This window comes from Choristoneura fumiferana, chromosome 18 (assembly GCF_025370935.1).
Source record: "Choristoneura fumiferana chromosome 18, NRCan_CFum_1, whole genome shotgun sequence".
Classification (NCBI taxonomy): domain Eukaryota; kingdom Metazoa; phylum Arthropoda; class Insecta; order Lepidoptera; family Tortricidae; genus Choristoneura; species Choristoneura fumiferana.
Genome location: NC_133489.1, coordinates 3,388,574 through 3,413,178, shown reverse-complemented (window position 1 = coordinate 3,413,178; position 24,605 = coordinate 3,388,574). Strand labels below are relative to the sequence as shown.

The window sequence follows — 24,605 nt, the reverse complement described above, 5'->3', positions numbered from 1 at the left end:
TGTGTTCAGAATTATATTCCAGCATTTTATATATTACGTCATCGCACACTTTGCTCAGAGGTAAGTGGGCAAATTTTTCACAAATCTTTAGGATTAGGGAAGTAAAACAAATATTAAAGAACCAACATCTTTATTGTTATAAAATCTAGCATTATACTAAACTCGAAAGCATAATTTACTGAAATTGCATTGCCATTGAATTATGCTTTCGAGAAAGCGGGAATGAATAACTTAATATGAAAATGGGATCCGCATCTCAAATACGTAATTCTGTAATTAACTTGACGAAATAATAAAAACGAAACATCATGAGTGCGCGGACGAATTATAACTATCAGTAATTATATATTATTTGACTGAAACAGACAATTACTCTTGTAATTGCATTCTCACTACACTCAAAACTATCCATTTGATTCAAACACTTTACAGTCAAATTTGCGGCGAGATGTGAACAAAGTTGACGCTTACTATTAGTATTGGGCTATTGGCCGACGGATACGAATCTCTAAGCAGTTTCTCACTTTCTTGGACAATACCTTAGCTTGTCATGAATGAGCTTATCAAATTCGCTATTAATATTTTTTACGTATTTCCCTTTATTTTATGAACGCACACCAGATAAAAACGACAGCGAGAATCTGCTTATTTATAGCATCCTATCTACGTTGTCTGTGACTACTTTCCCACTGGGTACCTAAGCGCCCTGGGCCCCGCGGATGATGGGCCCCAATTGACTAAAGAATAAAAAAATGAAGAAAGTGCCGGAAAATTATAATGTGAATTCGTGGATGTCTCTCTAGATCCGCGGACATGGATTTGTGTCCTGTTTGTTTGGGGGAGGACCACCTAAGACAGCAAGGGTTTAAGCCAGTACAAGCCACATTCAAACGTACGTTGAATTAAAGAAAATACTCTTGCTGATCTTTAACATTTTCGATATTATTGAACCTGTTATTTTTCAGACTGTGTCGATTTAGACTTGCAAGTAGAAAATTGATCCTAGTTTTATATTTTTCACATATGTAGGCATATTTTAAAAGCGAGCAAGGTAGAATGAAGTATTACCGGCACAGCTACTAAAAATACCAGAGATGTGCGAGAAATGTGTTTTTCATGAACCAATAGAAACTCTTCATTTACCTATCCTCGCACAGCACATCTCTAGTGGAAACAGCTGAGCGGAGCGAGGCGAGGCAAATAAAGCTTTCCTATTGGTTCATGAAAAACACATTCCTGTGGTTGAAACGCTCAGGCTTATCTATTGCACTTCTCATTTTGCCCTCGGAGCCCAATTATCGTAACGTGGCCAGGGCGCCAACAGTTTAAAGACGGCCCTGTGGTAACAGCTTGTCGTTGTCGAGTTAGCGCGCCTTGTCGCTGACGAGGCGGCGCAGCAGGCGGTGTCCGGCGAGGAACGTGACGCCCGCGAGCGGCAGCAGGTAGCGGACTGTCTCGAACATGGACAGCTGGAGCCACAGCACGCCGTAGAGCGCCAGAGAGCCTGCCGGAGGTAATGTAAGTTTAACCTCTACACCGCCCCAGTCATCCAGTCGTGACTGCCAATAGAGTGCCTGACGCGGCACGGTCATCTATACACGGCCAACATTCAACTCGAAATTAATCCTTCTGCAATGGAATTAAAAATCAAGTTGATTTGTCGCTGATTTTTCTGTGGCGAACAGAGCACGTCACGTCGTTTGTTTTGTGGCGGTGAAGAGGTTAAGGCTTTTTATTAAATTCCACCAAAGATGTGCGAGGAATTTGTATTTCATGAACCAATAGAAACGCTTCATTTACCTATCCTCGCACAGAACATCTCTGGTGGAAACAGCTGAGCGGAACGAGGCGAGGTAAATAAAGCGTATTGGGTTTATGAAAAACATTCCTCGCATCGCAACACAATGTTCGCACATCTCTGGTGGAAACGCAGCCTTAATAAGAGAAGGAAAAGGGAAAGCCTTTGCCCAGCTGTGAGTCATGATATTACTGGTTACATTTTTTTATAAAAGTTTTACGTGCCTCTTCCCGTTTTGGTGGAAATGTTTTTAAGTCTTTAAAACAGGAGGATGTTCTCACTTTGGTTGTATCTTTTTGTTAATATCCCAAATCTTCAAATCAAAATTTGTTGTCATCAATAATATTATGTACAGTTTTTTAGTGGAAAGTCGATTACTGACAAATGTGGAAAGAATAAATATATTGAATGCTGCAAATGTTTTTCGATAACGGGGGTGACACTACTTTACCGCCCCGGATAATACCGACCCGATTTTTCGTGTACACGTCCATAGAAACTCATGTCAGTGTACACGACTAATCGGAGGCCGCATTATCTGACGTTTCTGACGCTCGCGACTGTCAATTGAATGCGATCGCGAGCTTCAGAAACGTTAGGCAATACGGCCTCGGGTCAGTAATATCCGGGCCGGTAGAGTTTCCCCCGATAACGACAACACCTTTGTTTAAATTTTTTCCATGAGATCGGGTTGAGTTGAAGCATATGAAAGGTTAAGTAAGCTGTTAGGGTACCTCCGAGTCCGGCGTGAAACAGCAGCGCGCTGAGCGAGAGCGGCATGTTGTTGAGGTTGACCCTCAGCTTGGCCCACAGCAGCAGCAGCAGCAGCAGCGGCGCCGCGCACGCCGCCGCGAACACGTCCGACACCACGCGCGCCGGCCGCGCCTCCGCCGAACGGAACTGGTGCGCGATCTCGGCCAGCGGCCCGCGCCGGCCCTGGGGCGCCGCCGCCGGCTCTGGGGACAAAAGTCGCGATCAACACACTCACATACGGGCATACCCAGGTGCCCAGAGCCCCCAGGCCTTTTTCTAGCGAGGCCGTATTGTCTTAACGTTTCTGACACTCGCGATCACAAATGAGAGTTTTTGTAAACTGTCATTTGATTGGGATCGCGAATGTCAGAAAAGTTAGGTTAGGTTCATTGGTTTCTTCCTTGACTAAGGTTGCTATATGAAAAACCGGCCAAGAGCGTTTAGGACGCGCCCAAGATAGGGTTCCGTAGCCATTACGAAAAAATCAAGTAATATTTGTACGGAATCTCTTCCAAGTTTAGGTATATTTTATACCTTTAGCAGCTATTAAACTACTAATAATTCTCAAACAATCTTAGCCGTTATATTTTTCCTTGTAAATTTGATATTCTTACTACCATCCTGAATTATTTTAATTTTTTCCACCCAACAGGCAAATCATTCAATCAATCAAACAATTTTTTTTTCCAATTTTTTTGAATATCTCGCAAACAGATCACTGAATCTTCCTGGAAACCCCCCAATGGTTCTAAAAGACCTATCCAACGATACCCCACACTGTAGGGTTACACGAGAAAAAAAAATTTTACGTCTATGGGAGGTACCGTATTTTTTTATTTATTTATTATACCACTGTCAGCGTGACTGCTATAATATATGGGTTTCCAGTTGACTACGGAACCCTAAAAATGAATTAAGTATACTGATAAAGTTCTGACATCACCCTAAAACTCCTGACATTTCTTGTAACAGAGATTTGCCGTAGCATAGAAATGGTTTGTATGCCATTTTAAATTGGTCTGAGAGAAATATTACTGAGGCCGTATTGCCTAACGTTTTTAATTGTTAACGTTGCTCGGTTGCAATCAAATAACAGTTTTTGTACGCGAAATCTGTCATTTGATTGCGATCGCGAGCGTCAGAAACGTTAGGCAATACGGCCTCTGGTTTTGTTGATTATGTACTTACTACTTGTAATTTATCATTCAATTCATTAAGGTCAACGAATTTAATTCATTACCCACCATGGAACCATTTCACAGTAAACGTCATACTGACATCGCATTATTATTATTATTTTTATTTAATAATAAAAATCATTTATTTTCTCCTCACAAAAGTACATAGGTACATACAATACAGCAGCAATACACACAGGACAGCAATAGTTGTGAAAAATATATAATGTAGTTTTAGAATAAGTAGGTACTGACAAGGAAAATCGCAATGACTTTTGAAAAATTTCCATGGCGGCTCATATATTACAGTCCTTGACCGTATGTACAGTCGAGGGCATAAATATCTATACAGCTATAGCATCAAATATATGTAGACATCGACCTTAGGTTAGTGGCATAAAGGTGTATACATATTTTAGACGTCTTGGGAATGTATATAATATTTATGCCCTTGAGTGTACATAGCGGTGTACCGAGTACCGACCTGGCTGGTCCCGGCCGAAGTTGAAGGCGATCTCTCCGAGGTGCCAGGCGACGGGCGCGGCCGCAGCGCTGTCGCCCAGGTACAGAGTGAGCGAGTGAGCGCCCGACGCGTGCCGCAAGTGCTTCGCGATCGCGCCAACGTTCTGACACAAACAAACCATTTGGTTTTATACCTTTGAAGAAGCGATGTTGTCGAGAACTGGCTGTATTGAAATGGGTTGCGGAAATTCTCTAATTAAAGTATGTGTTAAAAAATTGTTTTCAATCAAACAAAAAAGTTCAATATCGCAAAACCGGCTCAACCGATTTTGATAAAACATGTCATGGGGTATCCGTTCATTTCGCAACTAACGTTTGGCAACCTGATTCATTTCTCAAGCTCTGACTAAATATTTCAGGATTTATTTCAGGGCCATCGTATAGAACCCTTTAGGTTAGGTAAGGTTAGTTTTATAAAAATCCTGAAATATTTACAGTTTCAGAAATATTAAACAATTACGAGATTAATTTCGCAATTGTTTAATATTTCTGAAACGGTTGCCAAACGTTAGTTGCGAAACATTAGTGAACCATGTCTAAGAACCATCGCTAGAAAACCTGCTTTCAAATAAAACAAACCGCACTCAAATCGATCCACGTTTAAGAGCTACGGTGCCACAGACAGACACACAGACACATAGCGGTCAAACTTATAACACCCCTCTTTACGCGTCGGGGGTTAAAAAAATTACAAAGACGAAGCGCGTCAAAGTTCGGAAGTAGGTCCCGTAACGTCACGTCACGCCGTGCTAAAGAGTGGCGCGCGGCGCAACGTCACGCGGAACTTTATTTTATTATATCTTGATTAAATTAATTAAAGCTTTAGTATTAATATTATCTTGATCATTTTTTGTTCAATTGACAAAAAAAAAGGTGACCGATATTTTCTTATAATCTCACTGATGGATATTTTTTTGACACTTGTCTGGGGGTACCCAGACGGCGCCACGGCGCCCTAGGGCGCCCTCGCGTGTACCCAAGGGCGCCGCGTGTAGCTCCTGTTAACCCGGAAACTTGGGCGATTTCTTAAATACTATGCAAACGGAAAAAGTTTGGGAACATATGCACTAGTCTATTGCATTTATAGACGCCACTCTCAGTTGCACTCACCAGCTCAACCTTATAGGCTTTAGTGTTGTCGGGCTCCGCGACGAAGATGGCTTCTTCAGTTCCGGCGACGGGCGCCACGCGCACGAAGGCCTGCTGCACCAGCACCGGCTTGTTGTACTTATCGCGTACGCTCAGCTTGAGGCTCACTCTGCAATACAGTCAGGCTGGTTTAAGAGGTTGATTCACAAACGCACATGAACTTTCACATTGCACACTTAAACAAACACATCACTTACTTCTGCATATGATCCGCCTGCAATTTCTCGGTCAGCTTGTTGGGGTAAGCAATGGTTGTGAGCTTGGGGCTGGTGGTGCCGTCCACATCCCCGATGCCCACTTCCACACTGGTCACTTGTATCTCCCCCAGCACGGCCACATTGACACTGGCTGTCTTTGTATCAGCGCTCAAAGCTATCTTGTACAAGCCGTACTGTGCTTTGATTTTGTTTAGATTCAGGATGAAAGTGGTTGGGTCATTCGGCTTCTGGGTTAACGGCTGTTTTGAGAGTACCACGACGTCGTCTGCGAGTCTCGTGCCAGATTGGGCGATGACCTTTTCGGCTTTGAGGCCACGGACAGGGCGGCCGATCAAGTCTGTGATGGAGATTTCGATGGAGTCCGAATCAGATGAAATGTATTTCTTGCCTTTGATTGCGATCGAGATTGGGGATGGCTGTTAGAAGACGAAAAATATCATTAGATTAAACGACGCGTTGAAGCAAAGTATCATCATATGAAATGACATTAATAAACTCCTTCATATTCTTTTTTAAGACTTTTCTTTGGTAAAACGGAAAACAAACAGTGATTCAAAGTTGAGCTTGTTGAGTTAAATGTGGTCATTGGACAGGACCACTTTCACGCAGAGACGATCTCTTTCACTCATCATAAAGATAAAATACCATTGCACTTACGTAATAAAAAAAAAATACGGTGTAATACAAGTGACAAGGCAGACCAAGAATGAGGTTTAAGGGTGACTTGTACCATATGGCTAATGGTGATTTTCCACTGGCGAGGCGAGACGATAATTGAAATTTGTATGCATTATGCATTTTGACGACCAGATGGCCTAGTGGTTAGAGAACCTGACTACGAAGCTTGAGGTCCCGGGTTCGATTCCCGTGTCGGGGCAGATATTTGTATGAAAAATACGAATGTTTGTTCTCCGGGCCTTGGGTGTTTACTATGTATTTAAGTATGTATCTATCTATATAATTACATTTATCCGTTGCTTAGTACCCATAACACAAGCTTTGCTAAGCTTACTTTGGGACTAGGTCAATTGGTGTGAATTGTCCCGTGATATTTATTATTATTATTATTATTCTCGCGCGCCGTCGCGAGCTGCCGCGGGCGCTGCCATACAAATTTCAATTCTCGTCTCGCCTCGCCGGTGGAAAACCACCTTAAGGCTGACCCGATAATGACTGCTCTTCTAGGTACTGGGAAAATCAGTGTTTGAGCGGCGATTTTTTCCTCATTACCGTACCGGTAAGTATTATTAAGAGATGAGCTAATAAACGTGAGATGATAATGACGTTTAATTGAACAGTCGAAAGCTCGAATATTCACCCTTCTACAAGACAGATATAGCTACCTCGTCGTCGGCCAGTGCGGTGGCGGCATCGAGCAGCAGCGCAGCGCCGCGCGGCGTGTTGACGGAGCGCCGTGACACCAGGTACGCCGCGAACTTGAGGCGCTGCTCCTCCGACAGCGGGGACGGCTTGTTCAGACTCTTGTATGTTCTACAAAACCATTTTTTTTTTGGTGTTGAGTTGCCTTTAGAACCAAAGACTAGCAGCCTTATTCATAAACGACAATCAAACCTATTTTAGTTAAAATGCCGCTAAAATTCGTTTGTCCTTATCTGTCACTTCGACATTTGTATTTGATAGAAAGGGACAAAGCATTTGTTAGTTAACATAGGCTTGTTAAGTTTTATGAATAAGGCTATAGGTCTTTTAGTTTTTTAATTTTTATATCAGGCGAGAAAATATTTTTATTACTATATCGAAAATACAAACTGAAACATAGATGAACAGAAAAACCAGAAAAATAGACCAGCGCTGGGAATCGAACCCGGTCCTCGGCATTCCGTGCCACGTGCTATACCGCTACACCACCAATGGACCCAGTGGTCACTGGTCTATTTTTCTGTGCATCTATGTTGCAGTTTGTATTTTCGATATGGGTTTTACGGGGATGACCGTAAAAGTAACATTGGAGTTGAAATAAAAAATACAAAAAGACTCCAAAAACCAATCTTAATTTTTATTACTATTTTGAATCATCATTAAAGGATTCGCTCATTGAGATATGTGGTGCATAGGGGAAATTCGTGTCTGTACCGTTGTCCAGTAGTGGTGTAGCGGTATAGCACACGGCACGGAATGCCGAGGACCTGGGTTAGATTCCCAGTGCTGGTCTTTTTTTTCTGGTTTTTCTGTGCATCTATATTTCAGTTTGTATTTTCAATTTAGGTTTTACGGGATGACCATAAAAAATACAAAAAGATTCCAAAAAACCAATCTTAATTCGCTCATGCCTTGATTATTTGGATAAATCTAGATTGAATGGGAATTTATAAGGCAAAAAAATCACAGATATGATAAATTTAATATAGAATAGTGAAACTGAATAGAAATCTTAAGTTTCTTAGGCATATGTATCATGCATGCAGGCATGCGTATATATGTGCCAGCTCTAGTCTAGCCCCTGATCAAGGTAGAACAAGATTGTCTACACCGCTTCCGCGCCTCTCAAAAGGCGCCATCATAATTTTACTATACACTGGTAACAGGCGCCCCTTACCGTCTGGCGCATAGAGCCACCAGTCCTCTTGCTCTACCCCAAAACCAGCACTGCAGATGCAAAAAGGTCCTATTTATAGATGATGAACAAACTAAACTCGTCTCACCTAAGTATGGTGGACAGCAAGTGGGATGTAACAGGCAGGCCTCCCTCAAAGTGAAGGGCTTTGGAGTCGCTCTCATCTGCCGCCAGCAGTACGCCCTCCGCATGCTGCGCCGTCCAAGATGTGCATCCCATGTGCTCGCAGAGACCAAACACGTAACCGTAGCTGGAATTAGTCAAAATTGTTAGTTTGATGAGAATGAGATATTGGAATTAAATTTTGGAGAATTAAATTTCTTAAAATATGAAAAATATTGCTTGTAATTGTCAGTACATTAGTACAGTCACAAGTCTGAAAAAGGTTTGGATATTCAATTAATATAAAACTATAAGAACTTGAATAAAGGTCACTTGGTTATTAGTCTTATTAATTTCAAGATGTAAATAAATAAGGATATGTCATTAATATGATAAGGTGAGGTAACTTTAACAATATAAAAAACATGATTTAATCCAAGGTGTGTTAGTATCTGCCCAGGATCTAGTGGGGACAGCAAGCCCCCTGGCAAACTCCATGTTGTAAAGACCTAGGCCTTATTTGTTACAAATTGCTAAGCAAGGACACCTAAATTAACTTTTGTCTTGGATACAACACTGGTTATTAAATATGAATGAGTAGTATTTTATGTTAAGTTAAATGTTTCATTTAATGCCTTTAAACAGGTAAAAGAGTGCATATTCAGAGTAAGTAAATCCTTTGAAAACACCTACAATGTTGTCTAGGGTTATTTTTTTAACTCACATAAAACAGCAACAAAAATAAACATACTTAGCTGGCGAGTCATCTTTCTTCAGCAACTGAATGAGATTCTTTAGCCCTTCTTCCTTGTCATACACAGAGCCCTTCCCGAGGGCTTTCAGAGAGTACACAGCATAGTAAAGCTCTGGGATGGTGGCATCCTTCTTGTCCAGGGTCTGTGCCGGAGCACTGAGGACCTCAGGTTTCAGGGAGTTGAGGCAGTTGGACAGAGCTGCTGCATTTGTGAGGTAGAATACTTGCTCAATGTTTTTAAGGTCATATTTAACTGTTTTGAGATCCTGAGGACAAAGCCACAAAACAGTCTATTAGTAGGGCAAATGGTCAGCATTTTTGCAGCATTTTTTTTATTAGAAATGAAACTTTCTTTTTGTAAACTAAAGACAATACCAATGGTAAACTTGTTCATCTATTGTGCTAATAAACATTCTATGGTAATTAATGAATAATGATGTTTAGCCAAGCAGTCAAAATGCTAGAATATTATGAAGAGGAATGTTTTTGAAAGAATACATATATGATAGATGTACTTGTGTATAGTCAGCAGCAGGAATAAATGACACTTTTATACAGTAGTAAACAATCTAGATTTATTTCCAACAATTCTTTTTTTTCTTTCTAATGAAATGTATTAACTTACTTCACAGATATTAGGTATCTTGGCATTCAATTGTTTCAGTCCTTTCACTGCAAAATACAGTGAACTGACATCCTTGCCCTTGAGGTTGTCCTGGAGAATTCCTTCCAAGCGCTTCAAGTCGATCGTGCCTTGCAGTGTGTTTGCATGGCTAAATGCTAAAATACTTAACAGTAAAAATGCTGAAAAAAGAAAAGACATTCACATTTAACTGACAAAAATTAAACAGCAGTTTTCTTTGATCTTTTAAAGTTCAAAGTTCAAAGTTTTATTTGCTCGAATTATGGTACAAATGATGTTACAAAAAATGAGTTTAGATCAACACAATTCACCATACATTGGCATGGAAAATGTATAATCGGATCTAATAAATAATAATAATACTCATAATCATAATAATAATCATAGTAATAATAATAATTTAGAATCTTATAAGTCATTAATTGTATTACAGGCACTATTCTAATAAAATTCCCGTTCGTGATAGCGTCAAAATGCGGCGGCTGCTCGCTGACTGATAACAATGACGTGTCCTTAACATTTTACTCAGTTCCAAAATATTTGGATGTTATGAATTAACACAATAACTGAGATTTTGGCAAAAGTGTAGCATTTACTAGTTAATACTGGGAGATATCTGGGATTTACGGACAAAAACTGTGGTTGATTTGCGGCCTAGCTGCAGGTTAGGTTATAAGGCGTATACCTTACTTATAACACAAATACATACCACGAAAGTACATTGTAAAAGTACAATGGTCTGATACTACTTATTCTTTATATTTTCTAAAGGTTTTCTCTTATTTTCTTGTTAGAAAACAAATAAAAATTATTTCTATCGCCGGCTGAGCTTGACAGAAAAAGATCGACGTAGCAAAGCGTGTTGCCAGACGAAATATTTTTTTAGCTTTAACTTGAATGAAATGGAAATATAAACGGTCTACTTAAACTTAAAATCTATTTGAGACACAAGCGGTCATCGCCCATCTGTTCTGTCTGATTTTGACAGATCGATTCTGTTCAATTTCCTTCCATTCCATTCCAAAACCAAAAATTTGGTTAAAACGGTCTGCCTCTTCAATTGTTTTAATTAAAATATTTCGAAATGGCCGCTATCCCCGGCTTAATTAACTGTGAGTATGCACTAATAATAGGAAATCATTTCCATTGCTATGATGTGTTATGGTTTTGCAAGTTATGTAATAAAGTAAAAATTGTAATATGTTTATGTAACTGAAAGTCGTGCATATTTCAGAAATTTGAATTCTGTAAATTGCTTTTAATTTTACCAATTTAATTAACCTGACCAGGGTCTTAATTCTTAGTAATAAATCTTGTCCATTTAAGGTTATGTTGGATCTCCTTATCAACCAACACTGCTTTAATTATTCTTACTAGTAATAATAACCAATCTTTTCAGCGACCATCGCCGCGGCGAGACCCAAGTTCGCCATTTTCATGAAATACGCCAAAGTTGAGCTGGCGCCTCCCAAACTGAGTGAACTCCCTCAGATCAAGGCTGGCATCGGCAAACTGCTGTCGTCCGCCAAATCCGGAGCCTGGAGGGACCTGACCGTGAAGCAAGCAACCTTAAACACCCTTGTTGGAGCCGAAGTGCTGTTCTGGTTCTACATTGGAGAATGCATTGGCAAGCGTCACTTGGTTGGCTATGATGTTTAGGTTTTGCTATAAGGGTACAGTAGATATATGTAATATGATCAGCAAATAAATTATTAAAATCATTCATTTGTTTATTTTTAGATGCTATATTGTTTTATTTACCCCAAATAGCTTATTTTTTATTTCATTTTGCATTTGAGAGAAAGTGCTACAAGGAACAAATTCACAAAGTATTTCTTGACCTAATATCATACAGAAGGCAATATTATCTGAGCATTATACTCTTGAATTAGAGCTGCAATTACATGAACTAAATGATGTATTGTAGTAGAAACTTTTCAGTGAATTCAATGTCAAAACTTTTTAGCAAAGTTACTTTTACAGCATTGATAGCTCAATTTACTCTTTGGTTATAGCCAAAAATGAGAAAAGCAACATTATCTTAAAGTAGGATAATACCTAAATCCTAACTACCCACATATCTTTATCTTATTTGCTTTTCTAGTGATCCTTTTCTAATGGATTTATCAGAAAGGAATGCACTTATTTAAAAAGTTGCAGTCTCAGGAAGTAGCAATATAAAACACCATTAAATTAACTACATAATATATTTACATTAAAAATCTAACTTATAATGGGGCACAGAGTTCCATAAATCTGTATGGGTTGCTGGAGCTGACAAACTTGAGCTCAGTTTCCACTTCCTCGGGTCCCCGGAGCCAGAGCCGGTCCCTATAGTAACTCGCGCAGGAGAGGAACTCCTTTTCCGTATATCTTCCCACTTCAACAGGAACAAATGGATCTAGATGCTCAAAACCCTAAAAAAAATTAATTTGCTCATGTCATGATACATAGATAAATCAGTTGTTTATATGTATAAAAACTTATAAACTACATATTTCGACATCTGTGTCATTTTTCTACATCTCTACGTCGACATTGGCAAAATACGCCTTAGGCCGAGGCCGCACTACGGCTAAACCTAATATGTATAAATTTGGCAAGAGAATTGAGTGTGTTGGGATGATTTTTTTTCCAGTTTTCTTATAATAATAATAATAATAGTTGCAACACAAACCTTTTTGTATAACAAATATTTAGGTAAATGTGATTCTTGATGATCATCCGGAACTGCTAACTGGTCTGCCGTCACCACGACGACGCCGTTCGTCTGAGAAGAAAAAAGATCGTCTGAGAAGATTTATTCAAATTTAAAATTTAGATTTCGAAAAGAGTAATATTGAAAAAAAAAACCTACCCAATCATTTTTGGTGAGCTCTAAGAAGGTCTCGGTGAGCGTGACGTCATCAGGCTTGACTTCGCGCTTGGTCGGCGTGCGCAGGCGCGTCAGCGGGTAGAAGAACCCGTTGAACCCGTCCACCGCCACGAACGTTCGGCATCTGCAAACAATGCACAGAATAATGTTTGTTTTCATGGAATCCACAACGCAAATTTGGGAGTCGATACAGAAAATTCGACTGCCTTAAAAAAACTTTAAATAAAAACTAAAAAGGAAAAACAAGTCCAGTAGTCAGGATCCATTCAAAATAGTGTCCAACTCAAAAATTCTCAGTAATGGGTTCCGACTTGCAGCAGCACGCACACATACACGTTATGTCCGTTTTCAGTCGCGTAGCTTTTTCGACTACGGCACGGTCTGAGGGCTTGAAAGGTTCTCGTTTCTTTGCTCATTAAAAAAAAACTTGTAACTCACTGACAGCGTCGGCGGACCGGTACGGTGCGGCGCGGAAGCGGTACCAGTAGAAATCCCCATAGAATACCGCGCCACGATTTCCAGCGCGGTAATCTATGGGGACTTTTTCATGCTAGTAGAGCTGTAAAAGTAACGAAAACCTTGGTACCCGTATGTATTCGTTACTTTACTAACCAGTACTCGTTACTATCGTATCGTTACTCGTATCGATACTTTTGATGCGACCATGAAGCAGAAACACCGCATCCCGTCACCGCACGGTATGAACGAACGTACTTTATTTAAACAAAGCAAAACCGAACTGTATCGTTATCGTATCGTCGTTCTAGATGTGACGCACCGTAACTGTTTTTTTTTTAATGCAATGAGGGCTATCGCGTATGAATTCGCCACTAGAGGCGCATAGTTTTTGGGTGAGCTACGCGGGTTTATTTATAATTAGAATAATTTTGTGAATATTTTGCAATATCTGAAATTAATTGTCAGTGAATGTCAGTGTTTTGAGACAGTTTTGTCTTTCGGAAACCTTTGTCCTCCCTTTTTTCGAACAAAACGGGTACTATGGAACACTGTGGCATGCTCGAATATTTTTATGGTATGGTTTAAAGGTGTATTAAATATGAATTTAATCTAACCTTTCTTTTCACGCCCGTAATAACAGACTTTGAAAGCCATACTTAAAAACCTCACGCAACAGTGCGCCATCTAGTGAGACAAAAAACGATAGCCCTCATTCGTAATGTTCTGATGTATATTTTTAAGTGATTATTGTAATAGTCAGTACGACCACAGAACAGTTATACGGGTAACGAGACGTATTCGTTACTTCAAATCAGATGTAGTACTCGTTACTCAGTAACGAATACATACGGTTTGCCACAGGCTTATGTTAGCTCAAATATTACAACCGGTACAGCGTCCATGCCGCGGCGCGCCGCTCCGCCACCGCTCGACCGCTGTCAGTGGGTTTGAAGCTGTCGTCAGTCCTCACCGCTTGCTGCTTGAAAGTAGTTTGAGTTCTTGGAGCAGCGCGTCGACGACGTCACACGCGTACTTGACGCGGTTGATGCCGTGCTCCACCAGCTGCAGCAGCGGCGCCCCCGCCTCGGTCTTCTCGCGTTTGCTCCACTCATATTCTTTGGATAACACTAGCTGTGAACAAAATGTTTCTCTATTAAGACTCCGTTTCCATCAGAGATTTTTCGTTATGTCAAATAGCTGGCAAACGAGCATGCGGTTACCTGATGGTAAGTTATCACCGGCACCCATGGACGCTTACTTTAAACGGGGGGAGGGAAGAAAGGGGGAAGGGGGAGGGGAGTTGGGCCTCCGGATCTCCCACTCACAGTACGAAACACAGTAGCAAAACTACTATTTCACGCCGGTATTCTGTGAGAGTGTGGTACTAACCCGGTCGAGCCGGCCCATTCGTACTGCAGCCAGCAAGGATGTGCGAGGATGTGTTGCGAGGGATGTGTTTTTAGAGATGCTTTTATTTACTCATAAGAACAATACAGTTCACTTAAAATTTTTCATTAACCAATAGAAACGCTTCATTTATGTGGCCTCGCACCTCTTTATGCAGTTACGCACCATCTTTTTCTCAAGCGATACTCTGAATAGAGACGGCGTGCTAAAACAGCGCGGCTAACCCCATATTGCGTACCTATATGTAGGTACTTGCCAGAGGCGTCTTTACCTATAGTGCAGGGTGTGCGTTGCACACGGGCGCAGTGGTTTTAGGGGCGCCGGCCGCGGCACTTAGTACAGTCGAGTTCATAAACTTGTGAGCAAAAATTTTATCAAAAATATCTGAACACGCTTCTACGCCGTTAACAATAGAGTCGTGTTCAGATACTTTTGATCAAATTTTTGCTCACAAGTTTATGAACTCGACTGTACCTATTCCATTTTGATCGCGCGCTACAAGAGATGGCGCTAAAGTAATAATTGCACTGCACACGGGCGCTACATGGGCTAAAGACGCCGCTGGTACTTGCACTAGAAGTCAAGATTTTTACAGCAGAATATACATATATCTTGCTAATATCAATCATCTGTGAAATTCGGTATGTGTGTGATTCGGTGAAATTACTGGCACTTGAGGTATCCCATCTTAGGCCTGGTGTTGCAGATGTTTATGGGCGGTGGTGATCTCCTACCATCAGGGGACCCACATGCTCGTTCGCCATCCAGTCAAATAAAAAAAAAAAAGCTGTGTACTCACGTCAGCCTGTTTGAGCCGCGCTTGGTTCTGGCTCTTGAAGTGGAGCAGCCAGGCGGCCGCGTCCAGCGGCAGGTCGACGCGGCCGTCGCGCGACGCCGAGTTGGACATCTCCTTGTGGCGCGGGATGCGGCGCAGCCACTCCGACACTGGGGCAAATAAACACAATACCAGAACTACTCGTAGATGTGTGTATTGTCAGGTTTACTAATCAATGGCGTAGCGTAGTTGGGGCGGCGGGTGGCACATTTAGGGGTCGGCAATAGTATTTTATGCAACTGTATCGTAATAGGGGTCCTTAAAACACGAGTGTGGGTTTATGAAACGAGGCGCCTCGTTTCATAATAGGGTCACATGAGTGTAATATTTTATCTATATCCATATATTAAATCCTCTATCATGTGTTCCGGGAACCATTGAGAATGACCTACATTAACTCTTACTAGGTAGGTATGTCTGCCCCACAAGCTGCGCCCGCGACGACCTGCTGCTGCACGTGGTCGCCCCCCCCCCCGTGCTGTAATGATGTATTAAATCTCATTACGATACAGCCGTGTTCATAATAGAATCCAATGTCGTAATGCTGGTCATTTCACCTATGGTTTTTGAATGCATAATTGAGGATTTACTATATGGGTGTAGATAAAATACCATAAAATTTAATGGTATGTGTGAAGTTCCCAAAATACTTTGATTTAAATATTCTACTTGTGTCAAACATAGGGGGTCAATAGGTAGGGGGTTATTAATTTTTTTCATCACACTTGCTCGTAAGCACTGTCGCAACATGCAGGCTAACTTGGTTACAACCAACCCCCTAACACAAGGGCCTTTTTTGCGTACAAGACCTAAGGCCATTATGAGTTGTTGCATATAGGTATGGCTGTTTATTTACCACCCTTAAGACGCAATGTACTATTAATCTACTCACTACTTACCCCATGGGACATGAACTATTAGGTAGCCTTCAGCATGTGCATAGTGCAACAGATGAGCCATTGTAAGAGACTTGCCGGAACCCTTCTCGCCATCTGAATTTGTTGCTAAGGAAATAGTTTAACATTACAGAGTTCTATTAGTGTGTGTGTTGCTATTTGCTATGCTATGCTTATTTGGTATAAAAAACTTACTTTTGAGGGAGTATTGTATGTCTTAAAAAGAAACAAAATTAGCTGCAATAATGGAAAAATAAGTTCCTGTTAAAAAAATATTTATAGGTAATACAAGTTTTTTTGCCGACTGTAATTTCACTGTTATCCAACTTACATCTATGTCAAATTTCAATTCAATTCAACTGGAAGTGTCAAAATTAACTTGCAATACTCGAAAATATCAAAAACAAACAAGGAATCCTACTAATATTATAAATGTGAAAGTTTGTGAGTGAGTGAGTGAGTGAGTGAGTGAGTATGTTTGTTACTCCTTCACGCTGAAACGGCTGGACGGATTGGCTGAAATTTGGCTAAAAGTTAGTTTATAACCTGAATTAAAACATAGGATACTTTTTATCCCGATATTCCGACGGGATAGGGATAAAATCTCTAAATAACAACTGCTGGGCTTGGAGTCATGAAAGTATGAGGTATGTAGATAGCTGGACATGTGGAATAACACATAGGCTACTTTTATCCCGATTTTCCCATGGGATAGGGATAAAATCTCGAAGTAATAACTGCTGGGCTTAGAGGCATGAAATTTGCCATGGGTGTTTTAATTTAACGTCAATCCAAACCACCATGTAATTTTAAGAATTCCCACGAGAACTTAATAAAATCCCAGAATTTCAATTCAACTGCTGTATCTAATGATTTACGCGTGCGAAGCCGCGGGTAAACGCTAGTGTTAAATAATAGCTTGTAAAATACAAAAGGATACAAATAACGTATCTGATGACAGGTTTCTCAAAGTCTGTAGCTTTGATGCATTCCATAATGTCAAGTGCCGGCTGGCGCACCATGATTGTGGTTTCTGTGAAGGTCTTGGTTTGTTTCATGAAGCTCTTCGGGAATCCTCCCTGGCCGAATAACTGCTTGCACAGATCTGGTTGGAGAGTGTAGAACTGGCCTATCTGCTTGTCATTGTGTTGGGACTAGAAGAAAGAAGGCTTCTCATGAGCGTGACGCAGTCACATTTGGTAAGCTTAAGCCTCGTTGAAATATTAGATAAAAAACAAATAAAGAATCATCAACATTGGAAAGTTATGTCATGTGAGGAAAAAAAATCCCAAACAACTTAAAACCTTCTACTTTCGGTTTTGTCGGTAAAACATACCACAAACATGTATTCTAAGGTGGTCATTGATTGACTATTGCCCAATCTTACGGTGCAAAGGTGCCACTTGAATTAAAAGAAAAAGTATGATAAATGTATAACCTAAATTTAGTTTTCTTGTAAAGAATTAAAAACTTTTCAGTAATAAGGCGACTACAATTTTTGATACCAAATATCCCAATTATTGAGTGATATTTATTGTTAAAACACTTATTTAATCATATGAGACTACGTACGGGAGAGGTTTCAGAAGTCCTAAAGTTCACCGCTTGTGAATACCGCCGGCATAGATGTCTCCAGTTACGCGACAACATGGTGAAAATGTGTACAGCGGCAGATCTTATTTTTATTGTATAATTATTATTTATTTTAGGAAATTTCTCTCATTCATAACATAACCTCAAAAACTACAGAACTTAAGAACTGAAGGCCTACTCCGAAATACGAAACTCGAAGTTCGTATCGTACCGTCTCTCTCGCTCGCGTATTAAACAGTATAAGTGTCAGAGGGACCGCACGACAGGAACTTCGAGTTTCAGGTTTCGTAGTAGCCTGCTGACTGTCAGATTGACAAAAAAGTTTCGTGCGGGAAGTCGGGAACGTCAGCTAGTAATTTGTTCAGAAATTGAACGTTGAAGAGGTTGCGTTCATTACATTTTTTATCGCCCTGCCTGCAGCAGGGCTACTACGAAACTCGAAGTTCGTATCGTACCGTCCCTCGTATTAAATAGTACTAGATGAAAACCCGGCTTCGCTCGGGTAAAATGTAGACTCATAATAATATGTTTGAAAAAATTTTTTGCCAGTAAAGACTGTCGTACTTATCGAAAAATCTGACGTATATTCCCAGCCTTAATTATTATCACAAACTTTAACGGCTAACCTACGTATCGGTATTTCACCAGTAGATATTTCTCCTAAATCTTATTTGCCCAAATAACTACGTAGTCAGTCCCAAAGTTCTGTCAAATGAAAATAATGATAAAAACAAAAGTACCAATCAGTTTTTAATAAATTATATACCAATTTAAAGTACATTTAATAAAAAAATAAATTTAAGTACTTAAAATTATTCAAAATGACTTCCTTTGTTTTTAATACAGGCCCTTAATCGGCGCAGCCAGTCGTCTATCGCAGCACGCACCATTTTCATGTCTATTTCAGCGACTGCTTTTCTTAAAGATGACTTCAGGCTCTCCAAATTTTTATGGGGTTTAGCACAGACCTTCCCCTCTAAGACCTGCCAAATTTTAAAGTCCAGAGGATTAAGGTTCGGACTGGAGGAAGGCCAATCTTCGTGTCTTATAAAGTCGATTTTTTGACGGCCAAACCAGGCTTGAGTGGTCTTGGCTTTGTGTGCTGGCGCAGAATCCTGCTGGAACACAAAATTATGACCTGAAAATAGCGTGTTGGGCAGATCTTTGACATGCTTATCCAAAACCGTCTCTTGGTACACTTTCGCACTGATTTTGACCCCTTTTTCGCAAAAATGAACCTCAGTTGGCCCGTAATAAGATCAGAGAATACTCTTCAGAGCTCCTAGCGTACACTCTATCATTATGTTTATTGTACTTCTCTTCAATATCGAAAATCTTTTCGTCTGTAAAGAGGATATCACGGTGTCGATTTTTCGCGTACCGCTTTAACAACTTCCGGGATCTTTAAACCTTATTGTTTTTAGACGGCATTAAGTAAGTGCCCACTTTATTTTTGTATGCTCGCAGACTAAGATCTTCGTTTAAAACCTTTTTGACGGTTTTTCTACTGACACCCATCTGCAAAGCCATCAACTTCTGTTTTCGGACAGGATTTCTTGCTATGCGTGCCTTGATCGCTTTGATCACTGCTGGTGTTTGTACGGAGCGAGGCCGGCCAATTCTTTTCTTGTTCTCAACACTGGAGACTTCATTGTACCTGTCAATCGTACGGTACACAAACCTAAGCGTTATATTTACATTTTTGAGCAACTTGAAAATGGTACTTGGCGAGTGCCCACAGCGATGCAATGCTAAAACAGCTATTCGGTTTTCTTTCAACGTCCACTCCATCGTGAGAAATTGCAGCGAATGACTGTTTATTGTTTTAAAATAATTGACAAACATTCAAAAATGGAATTCAATCAAATTTTCTTAAAATCATGTTTTAAATTTAAAAATAATGTGCCAGTGACAGAACTTTGGACCGACTACGTATGTCTGTCTCATAATCAAAGAAATTAGACCTAAAGGGCCCATATAAGGTACGATCCGGCTGTACGATCGATCTGATGAAAATCGACGAATCGTACCGTGTGTGGGCCCTTAAAAGGTCACAATGGAGAACGAAATGCAAACCTGTGACACGTGATGACGTGACACTCACGCCACTTTGATGTGATGACTTTGACATGTTTACTTCGCAACGCCATTATATATACTCAGTAATTTATTCCATTTTTTATTGAAAATACTCGCTAAATCCGAATTTTCTACCTACAAGTTGTCGACTCGGAACAAACGTCAACAACTGAAGATAGTTATAGTTGAAGGTAGTTGGTGATAGTTTGGAGTTTTGATAAGATCCATTCAAGTTTTCCGGCAAGACGTTTCGTTTTACACAGTCACATGAGTCACAGTTCTTTGTAATGGATACTTTTTTGGCGTGACGCACGCGATGTGTTAAGGGCGAGCCGTATCTAAGAGCTAGCTAGTATGAAACGGAACGTTTATTAACTACCCAAGATGGCGACTGCGGTTTGTTTGTCAGTGCCATTAGAATTTAACGAAATTCTCCATAATCCGAATTTTGCGGATATATGTTGTCGACTCGGATAGACTAATTTTTACGCTCTTCAATTTGATGTGCATTTCGTTCGAGTCTACCGTACCCCTGGACGAAATTATTAATATAGATAAGTGTCAGAGTGTCAGAGGGACTGCACGGAACTTCGAGTTTCGTAGTAGCCTGATCACACATTAAAAAAAACCAGAAAATAAATTTGTGAATTCATGTATTTCGATTTTCATACAAAATATTTACAATTCATCTCCTATTCTGTTGCCTGCGTTTTTTGAACAAGCTCATTGGTCTTTTCTCAGAACTATCACATGTGTTATCATTTTCATCAACTTTTTCAACTACATCATTTACTGAGATAGTTTTATTCATCTTTCGATTATCTTCTGCCTCCTGAAAGTCAACCACTTTAGTTCGTTTTTCAACCCTTGGTCCAGAGGGTGCCAATTCACTTTCATATTTAGACTTTTTTAATATAGAAGTAGTTTCAGTAAACAAGTCAGCAAAAGCAGCATAAATATCGCTAGGTTTCATTATTCCATTTGCTTTATCATAAGGTGTAGTATCTGGGTTCATATCAGAATGGTTAAATTCTACTTCTAATGTTTCACTGTCATCTTCATCAGCAAAGGACACACTTCTTTTTATATTAACTGCTGGTGCTATCAAATTTTCTTCCACTTCTTCTGATTCTTCAACATCTTCATTTTGCAGAACATCATCCAACCTAAAAAAATAAGTTGAAAGTAGTTCTTTAATGAAGTGTATGCAATAAACTTAGCACTAGCAGTATAATCAAGCAAAAATAACACTTACCTATCCATTTCATCTTCAAGTTCATCAAGCTCATCCATTTCATCTAGCCTTTTCATCAAGTCCTTTTCTGTTACACTAGGCGCAATCTCTTTATTCTTCAGATCATTAAGTTTTTCTTTCAACTCATTTTGTTTATGTATAACTTGTTGTAGTAAGTCTAGCTTTGAATCATGTCTTGGGGGCTCTGTTTCTGTACAATTTTGAACTTGTGTTTTTTTAAGCAGACTCAATTCATTTGTTTTATTATTGTCTTCTTGTGTTTCTATTTTTTTCTCTTGATGACTAGATGTATCATCTTTTTTTGTGTGGATCTCTTGGGGCTCAGATTTTCGTTTATTTTTATTGCTATGTAAAACTTTTCTTAGTTTATCAGGCGCATAATCCATATTTCCCATTTCTTCTTCTAGCTCTTCTTTTAATTCTAGTTCTTCAAGCCTATACCACAACTCTTCATCAGTGATCTTATCTTCTGGTTCATTAGTCTTACTTTTCTGTTTGTATTCTCTCATATTCTTTTTATGTTGCTCTCTCCATTTCAAGTCTTCTTCTTCTGTGAATTCCTCAAATATTTCCTGTCCTTCATCTTTAAATACATTTTCTTTGCTAAATGAGAATCTATTATGAATGAAATCCCTTTCTTTATGAAGGGCTTCAACTTTCGACTCAGCATCTGAAAAAAAAATGTTGCATATTGAATTCAAAACATGACTAAATAATAAAACTGAAGACTGAATTCAGATTTATAATTCACATAGTATTTTTAAGGATATGCTGAGCAATGACCTCTGAGATATCTTACTACCAAATATAATTACTTCTTTAAAATCCTAATGCACAAAATACCTTTAATTCTATGCTGTCTGAGGACTTCTGCCTGCGCCACTGAACATTTCACAAAGTAGTCTGCACCTAGAGCGACTGTTACTTCATTGGTGTGCTTCACTTCTCCTCTAAACAAAATTTTACTACCTATTGGTATCAAAGCTGGAACTTTCAACTTATTGGCGTATAAACTGAAGTCAAGCGATTTTAGGTTCTGCAAATAGTTCTCCCAGAACCGTAGGGCCTCTTCATTCTTAGCTAAACTCTAAAACATTATAGTAAACAAAGTTGGTAAAGAGTTCTTGAAACTGCATGAAAGTTACACAAATAAAGATTTTATTAACCTGTTCGTATAAGTTTGATAGAAAATTCATCGCTTATGTATTTTTTAAAGTATTGTCGAATAAAATCTTATACTACAATTATGCTTAAAACACTAATACAACACAAATTATTATTAAATTAATAATGTTTCCTGAAAAATAACCTTGAAATGGATGACAGTCTGTCCGACGTCCGACTGTTTTTTTTTTATTTTTTTAACCTTGATGCTTAGTATTTTAAGCCAAGGAGGCCTAACTTCTTTCTTTGAGTATTTAACCAGATTAATACGTATTTAAACAAAGTCTAACTTAAATGAATTTCTCGTGTTGTAATGAAAATTTGCATAGCACAACACAATGATATTAGATATAAACTATGAAATATCATTGCATATTTATAACTAAAACATTCTAAAACACTGCGTAGGCGGTCTACCTGAACGTGTGATTTGTTCTGTTTCACGTCAATACTTTTCTGTCAATGTCAAAAACATACGTTCGATTTCGTCAACAAGAAGAAAATGGTTAAAAACTTTAAATAAAATACTATAGATAATTCATCATCTAATTAGTTATATCGTACAGATCAATAGGAATATATTTATACAAATATGGAGGAAAATAAGTCCATTTTACACGAGTTATACGTGTTTTCTGAGTGGAAACCAGAGCCCGAATATATCGTAAGTTTAACGCCACTTTTCCCTTTAAAATCCCAATTCATTTAACTGCAGAGTATTCATTATATCATAAATATATAATATATTGTAGAACTGAATATACTAACTTTATTCTTACAGCAAAAACCGGACAACATTCTACCCGAAAATATATCGGCACTCTGGCGATGGTTAAAGTTTTTCGGACCAAAGAAGAGCTTAATAGATAGTATAGCAGCGTAAGTTTTTTTATTTAGAAAATCGGTACTTGTCAATATCAAAATATATTAGATATAATGGTAAAATGTTATAATATTTTTTTTTTTCTATTTTTTTTTCGAGGCTTAAGTGCACTAGTGTGACTAAGCCAGCCTCATTGAAAGACTCGATGTCCACATTCATCAACATTCCTATTGCGATGTCCAGATTATCTGGCTGCAAAGGAGTGCTTGATGAACCTGTAAATTCGTACTGCATCTTCCGATACCAGACAACTCAAAATAACATTCACTGCACCATTGAACAGGTCCAAATCACTCAACCACCTCTCGCGGATATCCTTCGTCAATACACACTCCACCAAAAAATGTATTAAGTCCTCAATCTTATTACAATCCGTGCACATGGGGGATTGAACTACTTTCATCATATTTAAAAATTTATTCAATGGACCATGTCCTGACCGCACTCTAAACGCCCACACAAGTAAATCCCTGGGGAGGCTGGCACAATCGAATCAGGGCACTCTGAAAATTTTGTTCTGTATTGTGTTGTACCAGATACCTTTTGTTTTTGATATCAAATTGAATGACTCTTGCCACATATCTAAGCCCTGCCGTATTTTTTTGACATTCATAAGTGCTTGTTGTAGCCTAAATTGAATAAAGATATTTTGACTTTGACTTTGACATTTATTCCTCGCAGTGTCATCAATTCCGTACCATATGGTTTACATAGGAGTTCCATGCCATCTGTCACTGCCGTTTTAGCCACTCTATCTACTTGCTCATAAAATGTTATAATAAATGCATAAATAAAATTAGTTAATTAAACACATTTTCAGATGCAAAGAACGTCAGCAAAAATGGCACATAGCTCTCGGTGACGAAGGCAAAGTTATTGCTGTACTTACGGACAATATTCTAGAAATAAGAACAAAGCGCTCTGAGTATGCCACCATTGCAGCTAGAACTACAGGTGAGATACCTTAATGTTTGCATCCTGTCGCAGAAATGGGAGTATTGTTTGACACTTAAAACATGATAACTGAAAGTTAAAAATTGAAATAAAAATGAAATTACTGGCACTTGAGGTATCCCATCTTAGGCCTCTAGGTTGGCAACACATCTGCAATACCCCTGGTGTTGCAGATGTTTATGGGCGGTGGTGATCTCTTACCATCAGGAGACCCACTTGCTTGTTTGCCATCCAGTTGAATAAAATAAAAAATTGCTATAAAATATAATATGTCAATAAAAAACATAAATTGAAAGATTTTACATAAACATTTTGACTAACAAACAGATACATCAAAAAAGTCTTGCAATACCTACTCATTATCCCTAGACAAATTTGATGTTTTGACTCCATAGTAATATGCTTAGATTGAAATGTTAAAAACCCGTATCCCTATAAGATCCTTAGGCACCTTTGATAAGGGTAGGTACAGTCAAGGGCATAGATATTGACACAGCCAAAGTTACAAAAATA

At 39.2% G+C, this 24,605-nt stretch overlaps 5 protein-coding genes across 6 annotated transcripts; 2 read left to right on the top strand and 3 right to left on the bottom strand.

Annotated features, from left to right (window-relative positions):
* Positions 1–113: 113 nt before the first annotated feature.
* On the bottom strand, positions 114–10,559 carry OstDelta (oligosaccharide transferase delta subunit). 2 transcript variants are annotated; one of them, XM_074101328.1, is made up of 10 exons: positions 10,402–10,559; positions 9,675–9,853; positions 9,047–9,315; positions 8,282–8,443; positions 6,962–7,109; positions 5,598–6,034; positions 5,362–5,509; positions 4,214–4,355; positions 2,533–2,754; positions 114–1,504 (listed from the first exon to the last, which is right to left on the bottom strand). In XM_074101328.1, the coding sequence occupies exons 1-10, from the start codon at positions 10,412–10,414 to the stop codon at positions 1,365–1,367; spliced, it is 1,860 nt and encodes a 619-aa protein (XP_073957429.1). In that variant the 5' UTR covers positions 10,415–10,559; the 3' UTR covers positions 114–1,364. The 2 variants fall into 2 exon arrangements, with proteins under 2 accessions (XP_073957429.1, XP_073957428.1); XM_074101327.1 differs by lacking the exon at positions 10,402–10,559 and having other exon boundaries at positions 9,675–9,872.
* A 102-nt stretch (positions 10,560–10,661) lies between these two features.
* On the top strand, positions 10,662–11,413 carry ATPsynG (ATP synthase, subunit G). The gene is made up of 2 exons (XM_074101335.1): positions 10,662–10,804; positions 11,092–11,413. Exons 1-2 carry the CDS (start codon positions 10,777–10,779, stop codon positions 11,349–11,351), a joined length of 288 nt encoding a protein of 95 aa, XP_073957436.1. The 5' UTR covers positions 10,662–10,776; the 3' UTR covers positions 11,352–11,413.
* A 467-nt stretch (positions 11,414–11,880) lies between these two features.
* mRpS29 (mitochondrial ribosomal protein S29) lies at positions 11,881–17,900 on the bottom strand. The gene is made up of 8 exons (XM_074101721.1): positions 17,737–17,900; positions 17,105–17,318; positions 16,168–16,260; positions 15,233–15,378; positions 13,997–14,157; positions 12,550–12,691; positions 12,370–12,462; positions 11,881–12,109 (listed from the first exon to the last, which is right to left on the bottom strand). The coding sequence occupies exons 1-8, from the start codon at positions 17,812–17,814 to the stop codon at positions 11,921–11,923; spliced, it is 1,116 nt and encodes a 371-aa protein (XP_073957822.1). The 5' UTR covers positions 17,815–17,900; the 3' UTR covers positions 11,881–11,920.
* Positions 17,901–20,472: 2,572 nt separating this feature from the next.
* Positions 20,473–22,422, bottom strand: LOC141437910 (uncharacterized). The gene is made up of 4 exons (XM_074101486.1): positions 22,258–22,422; positions 21,935–22,178; positions 21,092–21,761; positions 20,473–21,002 (listed from the first exon to the last, which is right to left on the bottom strand). Exons 1-4 carry the CDS (start codon positions 22,285–22,287, stop codon positions 20,522–20,524), a joined length of 1,425 nt encoding a protein of 474 aa, XP_073957587.1. The 5' UTR covers positions 22,288–22,422; the 3' UTR covers positions 20,473–20,521.
* Positions 22,423–22,727: 305 nt separating this feature from the next.
* On the top strand, positions 22,728–24,106 carry LOC141438428 (NBAS subunit of NRZ tethering complex-like). The gene is made up of 3 exons (XM_074102293.1): positions 22,728–22,919; positions 23,037–23,134; positions 23,959–24,106. Exons 1-3 carry the CDS (start codon positions 22,848–22,850, stop codon positions 24,104–24,106), a joined length of 318 nt encoding a protein of 105 aa, XP_073958394.1. The 5' UTR covers positions 22,728–22,847.
* The last annotated feature ends 499 nt before the right edge of the window (positions 24,107–24,605 follow it).

What these genes read in the sequence shown, in the direction of transcription:
- OstDelta (XM_074101327.1), bottom strand. Translation starts at nt 9,872, where the DNA reads ATGTCTTTTCTTTTTTCAGCATTTTTACTGTTAAGTATTTTAGCATTT. An exon ending in CCGCACTGGCCGACGACGAG is followed by an intron (nt 6,035 to 6,961) that starts GTAGCTATATCT and finishes GTCTTCTAACAG; the next exon opens with CCATCCCCAATCTCGATCGC. An exon ending in CTTCGGCCGGGACCAGCCAG is followed by an intron (nt 2,755 to 4,213) that starts GTCGGTACTCGG and finishes TTTTGTCCCCAG; the next exon opens with AGCCGGCGGCGGCGCCCCAG.
- mRpS29 (XM_074101721.1), bottom strand. Translation starts at nt 17,814, where the DNA reads ATGTTGTCGCGTAACTGGAGACATCTATGCCGGCGGTATTCACAAGCG. An exon ending in AGCTCACCAAAAATGATTGG is followed by an intron (nt 12,463 to 12,549) that starts GTAGGTTTTTTT and finishes TTTTCTTCTCAG; the next exon opens with ACGAACGGCGTCGTCGTGGT. An exon ending in AATATTTGTTATACAAAAAG is followed by an intron (nt 12,110 to 12,369) that starts GTTTGTGTTGCA and finishes AATTTTTTTTAG; the next exon opens with GGTTTTGAGCATCTAGATCC.
- LOC141437910 (XM_074101486.1), bottom strand. Translation starts at nt 22,287, where the DNA reads ATGAATTTTCTATCAAACTTATACGAACAG. An exon ending in TATCAAACTTATACGAACAG is followed by an intron (nt 22,179 to 22,257) that starts GTTAATAAAATC and finishes ATAATGTTTTAG; the next exon opens with AGTTTAGCTAAGAATGAAGA. An exon ending in CTTGAAGATGAAATGGATAG is followed by an intron (nt 21,003 to 21,091) that starts GTAAGTGTTATT and finishes TTATTTTTTTAG; the next exon opens with GTTGGATGATGTTCTGCAAA.
- ATPsynG (XM_074101335.1), top strand. Translation starts at nt 10,777, where the DNA reads ATGGCCGCTATCCCCGGCTTAATTAACT. An exon ending in TATCCCCGGCTTAATTAACT is followed by an intron (nt 10,805 to 11,091) that starts GTGAGTATGCAC and finishes CAATCTTTTCAG; the next exon opens with CGACCATCGCCGCGGCGAGA.
- LOC141438428 (XM_074102293.1), top strand. Translation starts at nt 22,848, where the DNA reads ATGGAGGAAAATAAGTCCATTTTACACGAGTTATACGTGTTTTCTGAG. An exon ending in AACCAGAGCCCGAATATATC is followed by an intron (nt 22,920 to 23,036) that starts GTAAGTTTAACG and finishes TTATTCTTACAG; the next exon opens with CAAAAACCGGACAACATTCT. An exon ending in TTAATAGATAGTATAGCAGC is followed by an intron (nt 23,135 to 23,958) that starts GTAAGTTTTTTT and finishes ACACATTTTCAG; the next exon opens with ATGCAAAGAACGTCAGCAAA.